The sequence below is a fragment of the Pestalotiopsis fici genome (assembly GCF_000516985.1).
Source record: "Pestalotiopsis fici W106-1 unplaced genomic scaffold PFICI_Scf_2, whole genome shotgun sequence".
In the NCBI taxonomy this organism is placed as follows: Eukaryota; Fungi; Ascomycota; class Sordariomycetes; order Amphisphaeriales; family Sporocadaceae; genus Pestalotiopsis; species Pestalotiopsis fici.
Window position 1 is genome coordinate 2,090,347 of NW_006917092.1, and position 9,127 is coordinate 2,099,473.

The window sequence follows — 9,127 nt, forward strand, 5'->3', positions numbered from 1 at the left end:
GCGCATACTAACCTGTATGCGCGGTGCATTATTACCCACCCTCATCAGTGTCCTCTAGCCAACCCCATTCCCTTGGTTGTGTTTCCAGACCCAAGTCCGTTTCTGAGAAGACGCAATGTAACTAGGTAGTCCTGCAGCAGACCAGACTGGACTGGACACAACAGACCAAGATCAACACAAGTTTGACGAGCCTGTTCGTCTTTTACTCGCTAATACCCAAGAAGAGATATGCCTCATCTGTTCATATAATCTGTCTGGTGGCCCCTCGCCCACACCCCCCCTTGCGCTGCTGGGTTGTTTCCCTTTTTTTCCCTCTCTTCCTCTCTCATCTTCTTGGCGTGAAGATCGTAAGGCTGCTGCTGCTACTATTACTCGTCCTTCTTCTGGGCGTTTTTTTTCTTGTCATTCGAATCAGGACCAGCGCGGCACTTCCTCCATCCCACACGCAACCATCCATCCACCATTCGACGCTGCACCGAACATTCGAAGAAGGAGCCAAGAAAGGGGCTTACTGGGCGTGTCATCACTTTCTGCTCATAACATACCCTGTCCTACAATAACCTTGTGCGGACTGATTTGCTTTCTTCTTCTCTCGTATACTACTACTACTTGTTGGAGGTGTTTGGCTCTGAATTGCAACTCCCTCGGCATACCGAACAAAAAAGAGACTTACTTTTTTCCACCAAAAGGGTCAACTTGATGTTTGCCCTCCGTTTTGATTGATAAGTTGTCGTCACCTTGTCTTGTTTAGCCAGACCGATATTTATTTCCGCACTGGCCGAGACTATTCTCTTCGTCGCTGCTCTATCTACCTTAACGATCGGTACATACCTTACCCTAATACTCACTACCTGAGGTTTCTGCGGGCTGGTGCCAAACCCAAAGGCATAAAAAAAAAAATCGCCAACGCAGAAAAAAGACACCGGAAGGGCCGAATTCCTCGCATGAATTAACTGATCTATCGAACAAGAGGAGGGGGTTTTCATCCACCTGTTTATTCGCAAACGCACACTGGAACTCTTCTGTTTTTTTCTCGGATCGGTCACTCTGTCTATCCTGTCCCCCCCGCGTGCGCACACACTCGCACTCACAAACTCCCGCATCCCAGAAACCCAAACCAGGACAGGGTCAGCTGCTGGGGGATAGCGCCTACTGGGTTGCAGGTTTCGGCGCCAGAATTCCACCACCCACACACAACAGAGGCACGCTGACCAGCTCTCGGCACCGCCGCCGCATCATCCATTCCAGCACAGCAGGGCTTGTCTCTTGTCGTCTGATTCTGTTCGTTCTGCAGACATAGTAGAGCGAGCAGAAAAGGACCTTTTCCTTCTTCTACGCGACAAGGGCCTACCCAGATTGACTGGTACAGGTACCCCTCGGGGACTTTAAACGGTAATAATGGCCGCCCCTCAGACCCAGAGAGCACCCGCCGCAGCAGTGCAGCAGCGACCACTGCCCGCCAGTTCAGCTGTTGGTGCCGCCTCTTCTGCTCCAACAGGTACTGCTACTACCACCACTACATCATCGTCGATGCCCTTGTCCATACCCACGCCGCCTGCGTCTTCGCAGCCACGGCCCATTTACGGCCACTCGCCTTTAGTAATACATACGTCGGATTCCTCGCCTTCTTCTCGGGACCCAGCGACAGAAACAGGTAACTATACTCCCTGGTCTTAGCCCGCGCCCACCTTGTTTTTTTTTCTCCTTGTCTTTGCCTATCTTATGATGGCGTGGATTGCCGCAGTAGTTGTAGTAGTTTATTAATACCGCGCACAGCAGATTCACTTTCGCCTTCTCCTTCTCAATCTCAGTTCACCTACACCCCAACGCCCGCCTCTGGCTCTGGCTCGTCGCCTGCAAATTCTCGGGAACAAAGCCAGACACAGTCCCTGTCCTCTTCACCTCGCCGCTATCCTACAGACCTCACCACTCCCATTCCCGAAGAATGCGACGAGACTGAGAGCGAGTGTCCTAATGAGCCAATCACGCCTGTAAGCGGCCGACAATCGCGCGAATTCCATGCAGCTGAGCCTCGCAATTATTACACCAGCTCTCTCGCCTCTTCTACTGAGGCTACCACTGCTGCACACCAAGTCGAAAACGACCTGTCAAAACCGCCCCTCCTAGTTCACACAGCAGCTACCCCTCCAAGGTCACCCGGAGGAGAGCGTGCACCACCTACTAATTCCCTCACGGCAGCTCAGGCCCAGGCTCAGGACCAATACCAACCCCAGGACCAAGCAACATCGCCGCAAAAAGACAAGCAGTCCTCGACCGCACGGCGGCCTTCCACTCGTGGTTCCACAACTAGTCCTCCCAGTATTATACTGCGACGCGGCTCGAGCTTCAGCGTCAAAATGGCCAGCTTCTTCCGTCGCACCAATTCCAACGTCACAGAGGCTGCGACTGTTGAGTTTAAGGACCCTAACTATAGCGCTTCTCAAGGCAACACCAACGGCCAAGCCTCGACCCCGATCAGAATAACCCCAAACACCAGTCAGCAACGCTTTTCGTGGCGGCGCTCGTCGGCCACAACTCGTTCTGGTACTCCCCCCTCACCGGGATCTCCTTTGGAAATGCCACCCACTTCTAAAGGAATTGGAGCACAAATGTCCCTACCTTCGGAAGGAGATTTTCTCAAGAACAACCAGAAGAAGAATCGCATCAGCACTGGTCTCTTCCACCGTCGACCTCAGGTCAACTTTGCAGGAAATGGATCAAAGCCCCTGCGGCGTGTCAAGAGTGTTGAGCGCAAGAAGAACCATACTGCGCATCATGGAGAGGGAGACTTGGTTGGCCAGCCCTTTGTCATGGTCCCGGAGCTCGGCACGGGTATGAAGGCGCGCCGGTTGAGTTTGAGCTTGCCAGATGATTTCACAGTCGATGTGGTTGAGCTTCAAAAGGAGTTTGAGCACCAGCACAAACTCTTTGGTCGTCATGGCAAGCATCTCGGCAAGGGTGCTACTTCAAAGGTCAGACTGATGGTACGGAAGGGTTCCCCGGGCGAACTCTATGCCGTCAAAGAGTTCCGCAACAAGAAGTCGGACGAGAAAACCGAGGACTACGAGAAAAAGATCAAGTCCGAGTACAGCATCGCCAAAAGTTTGCACCACCCGAACATTGTGGAAACCATCCGCCTCTGCACCGACCACGGCCGCTGGAATCACATCATGGAGTACTGTTCGGAGGGCGATCTGTTCTCTCTTGTCTCCAAAAAGTACCTCCAAGATGACGATAGATTCGCAGACCGTCTGTGCCTCTTCAAACAGCTGCTTCAGGGCATCAACTACCTGCATTGCAACGGCATCGCGCACCGAGACATCAAGTTGGAGAACCTTCTTATTACCAAGGACAGCAAGCTCAAAATCACCGACTTTGGCGTTTCAGAGGTCTTCTCCGGCATTCACCCTGGGCTGAGAGAAGCACGCGGCCAGTGCGGTCAGCAGATGAATGGACAAATCCGTCTTTGCAAACCCGGCATTTGCGGCAGTGAGCCCTACATTGCCCCCGAGGTACTCAGTAAGGAAGCCGACTACGATCCACGTGCTCTCGATATTTGGAGTGCTGCCATTGTCATGATCTACCTCCAGTTTAGCGCAAACCTTTGGGAAAAGGCCAGCACCGATCCTCGTGTCAAGGGCAGCCAGAACTATGCTTTGCTCGTCCAAGGTTGGGAAAGATACAACAAGAAAAAGGCTGCAAACCCAGATCTATCCAATGATATCCTGCCTCGTTTCGTTCCAATCGACTTTTCCTGCCAACAGTCGAAGCCGTTGAAACGGATTTTGCTCAACATGCTTAATCCAGATCCAACAAAGCGCATTACCATTTCTGAAATCGTCAATAGCCGATGGATGAAGAATGTGGAATGTTGCCAGTTGGAGAGCTACGATGACCCAGTGAGGTTCATCGACGCGACCAAGAAGGATGCCACCAAGACGAGCGCCGGCAAGATCTACTGCCACAACCATCTGCCTCTGCAGTCCTCCGGAGGTGGCCTGCCGCCTATGCCTGGCAAGTCGGGCTACTAAGGCAGCCGATGCTCGGCATGCTTCTGCAGTACATATTATCATACACGGCGAGAGATACACAAGCCTTATTCATTTCTCTAGATACCAAGTTCACGCTACGGTTTTTATAATGTTGGCGTTACTGGTAATGCACGCTGCACTGCGTGGCCAGGCGACATTCATGACAGCAGCGGAGGTTTGATAGCCGGGGCATCATAAAGCGATAGGAGGGGGTTGACACGCTGTACATAATAAATGACCCCTTTCCCGATGTTTTTTTTTCCTCCTCTTTTCTTTTTCTTTGTTCGGAACGCATTTGGCATGCGTGTATTGTGCTCGCGTGAATCGGTTCATGGCACACCAGCGGGAGCGAGACTTGCACGACTGGTAGATGAGATGGACGAAGCTGAGCGTGAGGTACTTTGTGGTTGATACCCCATCATAGTAATGACATGGTGGATACTCAGGCCTGCAGACCAGGTCATGAGTCGATGTGCTGAGGAAGCTTGCGTTGTTTGATAGAGAAGCTAGCAAGTCATCAACACTCTTCGGCCACTAGTAATACACAGATTTTCAGACATGCTGAACTATTTTCCAAGTTATGAAGGCCGTCCATATCTACCTAACTAATCATTAACAAGAAGTACTATGTGCAATTCTATCTAGCATTGATGGGCATCACCGCACGACGTGACGTGTTACAAGCAACAGTCACACCCGGGCTATAATTGTCTAGTATAGGCGTAATTAAGTCAGGTAGGACAAGTCTCTGGTTTCACCTTGTTGAATGGCACTTGTTCATTTTCAACCGGTATGCTTCTTGAGACAGTTGGGCTCTGGTTTGGGGCCCGGTATTATTTCTGTCAGTCACTGGCCGCCGGTGGAGAGATCTGCGCATACCGCTCGATGAGCATTCATCTCATGTGATGAGCGATAAGTCGAGATTCAGCTGCGGCATTTGCGGCGGCGGCGGCGGCGTGCTTTGCTACGTTATGCTGCACCACCACCATTCATTGAGGCCAGCTTTTTAAGGACCTCTTTCTAGTCTAATGCAGGTCAAGATGTACTATGTAGAGGCGCCCTTGTTTTTCCCCCACCCCCCATTCAAAGACCAGTCATTGGAGGAAGTCTGAGAAAATGGTGCCATGTATCACGAGTAGAGAGGAAAGCAAAGGAAAACAAGCATTTGCCCAGCGCGCCAACTTGCGATAGGCGCGGCAAAACACCACCAAAGTGTTTGGCACAATCGTGAGGTGGGCGGCTCTCGGTTTGCTCTTCAATTGGGTTCTTGCTCCCTTGGGTCTTGAAACTGCAACTAAAACTATAGTGTTCTTTTTTTTAATCCCCCCCCCTCTGCCGTTCGCATTCATCGGTCAGGTCTTCGGGTTTAGTTCGTAACATTCCCTCCATGTACCCAAAGCCTGTCTACTACTACTGCCTGCATCTGTACCCAGTAGCTCGCACACACATGTCAAAAAGCTTGGAGCCGGACAGGCACGTACTATGTAGGCAGGCAGGCAGGCAAAGCGATTCGTTCGCCTGGACATGCCGCAGAGGATGCTAGTTTCAATGCATGCAGTTGTTGTTGTTGTTTTCTTCAGTCTCAAGGTATTTTGGTCTCAGAGACTTTTCCCGTTGTAGTGAGAAAATCAAAACCAGAAAATGGAGATGAAGAATCCAATCCAAGAGCCGAAAAATACTCACCGTCTTTTTTGAGGCGGTTGTTTCTTAACACACCTCAGCTCCTTGTCTGGCTACGAATGATACCCTATTATGTAGCCGGGAACGCAACCCCCCAAAAATTAGAATGCTACAGTATGTCATGTAAGTCGGACCTTTTTTTTTTTTCTCTCCCCCTCTGTGGCCCGCTCACACTCACGCCCACGCTTACGCTCTTTTTCGTTCAGCCCCAGAAGAATGGAGAAAGTATACCAACCACCACCTGAGTCTGCGGTGAAAACTGAGGGAAGGACGGGAATTTGGGAAGAAAAAAAAATTAAACAAAGACAATCACAACACCGATTGCATGCTTATTGTTTCCAGCATTGCTGATTCTGATTCTGATCGAGAAACCAGGCTTGGCTCCGGGGTTCAGCGTATCTACTACCACTTCTGCCGCTGCTGCTGCTTTTACCATGTATAAAGTACGGGCGGTATATAATCCCGTGGCATATGCATAATAGGTGATAGGGTCGAGTTTGAGCCATCAAAGTGTAGGTATTCTGCTGCCTTACCAGCAGTGCAAATCGCATCTTTTTTGATTTTTTTTTTCACTTTTGTCATTTTTCATGCATCTCACTCGCTCTGGACCAAAAGCCATGCATCCATACAATGCAGATACAGCTTTGGTGCATTGAAATACTTACACGCACAATACCGTCGCCACAAACCCCCCGACGAGAACCCCGGTTGGTCCGGGAGTGGCTTTTCGTCCTCTGGAGAGAAAGGGAAAAGCCAAGCCCGTTGATTCGTGCCCGCAGATCTGCGGCATTTGCATAAGTCGCGCGGCGCGGAGAGTCGCTCAACCGGGTGCCGCAAGTTGTGAAACACATCTAAAATGTTCATGTGCGTCTCTCCTCTTATGCGTGGGATTCCCCCCCTAGTGGCAAGGACGATTGTGATATACTCTGCGTGAGCCCGGGGTTGACTCTTTTCTTTCGTGTTTCGATCTGAAAGAGAGAATACTTTATGCTTTTCCGGGGTTGGGATGTTATGGCGGCGAGCGAGCCATGATCTCGATCACCCGTTCGGAAAGCTGTCTCACTTCTCTTTGCCTCTCTGTATGCTTACCACCATTGACTTTATTCCCGGAAAAGAAGGGTTGGGCAAGACTCGAGGAAGAACATGGCGCCATCGCTATGGTGTGCAACTCATCTACTTATTTCGGGCAAGTCAGCGCAAAAGTTGGGGCTTTTGGGAGCCTGTTTACTTTGCTCACGTGCAGTGATGTTTTCATGATGAGTATTGTGCGAGAAATCAAAGAACCCTGCCCCCAAGTAAGCAAAGATAAATCCCGGTCATCTGGTCCCCCATGTCCCCGTTCCGACTTGAATGTCCGACGCTGCAGTGTACATATGCGTCGTTGAGCTTTGCTATAAATTTTCTTCTTTTTTTCTTTTTCTTCCCAGAAGCGGGTTTTATTGGTAGCAATGTCAAGCACCAGCTGTCAGTAAACGGTACACTGCAGAGCCTTGCCTCTTCTCTCCTGGGGTCGGTCTGAGGGGGAGGGGTGACCCATGGCGACCTGGCGGTGATACATTGGGCGGCTCGATCCGAGCATTGATAAAGGATTGGGCTTTCTTGGCGGAAATAGCAGGAAATAGTTATGTATTACCAAAAGCTGGGGGGGGAAGACAAGTCCACTGATTCCAAAAGACTTTCTCTTTCATGTTTTATTCCTGAAATACACATGACTATTCCCACCAAGGTCAACGTTGATGATGAGATTGTCGAATATGCGGTGACGGCGATCGAGAAAGAACATGCACATGTTGAAAGACGTTGCTGGGATTGCTTGGAAACTGACGCCCAGCCCAGCCCAAAGCCCGCAGATCGTACTTGCGGCTCCCTGCAGACCACTCCCCAAGGCTTTCTTACTTCTTTCTTGGCTACATGGGGGGAAAAAAGGCAACCCGAGGATTGGTCACGCGACACCGGCGGCGGAACGGCGATTCGCCAAAAACCAACCAAAGGCAGCCCTGGGTTTTTTTTNTTTTTTTTTTTTGCCTGAGCTGGACCTGCGTCCATACCGGCTGTAAGCTGCAAAGGCAGGAGAGAGTGACGGGTCCCGCTCATTGCATTTCTGTTGCAGCCTCTCTCTCTCTTGGACATGGCTTCATGGCCTCTCGTTCTGGCATGTGTTCAAGTTGGCACTTGTGACTGGCTGCTTTCGCTTTTACCACTTTTGCGTCTCCTTCTGTATGGGCTCCTGCGATCTCGGAGCTGCTGTGCATCTGCATTCATCTGTCTAGGTCACGACGCATTTTTGCGCACAGTTTATGGCTCCTGATCCAGGGAGCTGTATATACCTGGTAGATTTCAAAAGTAGTTGGTACTTGCTTAGTCTAGGGCGTTACAGAAACAGTTCTACTATCCAGCTGGAAAATAATGATCAAAGAATATAACAGTGTCTCGCGACAATGTCTCAGCATGTTGCGTCCTCGACAGTCCGAGCAGGCATATATATAGTGGTCCTGACAAGTGGTGCAATATCCCTACGCCATCACCAAATTTACCGAACAGGTTCTATATTCATTGAGCACAAATGCATGATTTATAAAATTATGGATGCTGATAAAGTATGGAAATTGAGAAGAAATGAAACATTTAGTCCCTGGATGGGATTCCATTTCCTGACCGCGCAGTCACTTCTATAACTCTCCCTCCTTTGACATCTGGATAGACACCAAAAACATACAGATGCTCAGCGAATCTGGAAGCCTTTGAATGTACAGAGAACATTATTGTTGTAAATAACGTGGGAATTGAAGAACCTATGTGAGACGGGAATTACTGTGTTAAATTCATTAAAAAGAGAAGGGGGATCTCGTTCTCTACGATATTCTTCTCCAGAATGTCGTGTCTGTCCTGTGTTATACTACTATTGATAAGATGCAGAACACAAGGATGTTGAGAATGTTGCTCGACGTTGGCCAACCTCCTCATCCTCCTAATAAAGCCTCGTAGTATGTGTTGGATATTGAGTGCATCAACGTTATGCAACCCGTGATGATATATGACGACCGAGGTGATGGATGTATTCAACCACAATCTGAAATATCTAAACAATGTTCAGTCGTTCCGCACTAAAACCATGACGACGCTCTTTCCATGTCTCCTAGGCTCATTTTTTTTTCCCTCCCGGCGAGTCTACATGCTTGCGTAGCTACCTTGCATTCATGATTAAAGATACCATTGGGAAAATGACAAAGAGACCTCTGGCTGCGTCCGTAGAGTGCGGGTTCCTTCAAATATGGTTTGTGCTTCTCTGGACTACCACATCGCCGGGCCACAATTACCTAGGCTTCCCCAGAAATCCAGCACGAGCTTCAGCTCCCCAGAGGTCAGCACACCACAGTTAATAGTCACGGTATGGTGTATGATGGCCAGTTGGCCCC

The 9,127-nt window shown here is 49.8% G+C and overlaps 1 protein-coding gene across 1 annotated transcript; it reads left to right on the forward strand.

Annotated features, from left to right (window-relative positions):
* Positions 1-1,398: 1,398 nt before the first annotated feature.
* On the forward strand, positions 1,399-4,031 carry PFICI_02831 (uncharacterized protein; the record flags this gene model as incomplete). The annotated part of the gene is made up of 2 exons (XM_007831412.1): positions 1,399-1,654; positions 1,780-4,031. The coding sequence occupies 2 exons, from the start codon at positions 1,399-1,401 to the stop codon at positions 4,029-4,031; spliced, it is 2,508 nt and encodes an 835-aa protein (XP_007829603.1).
* Positions 4,032-9,127: the final 5,096 nt, after the last annotated feature.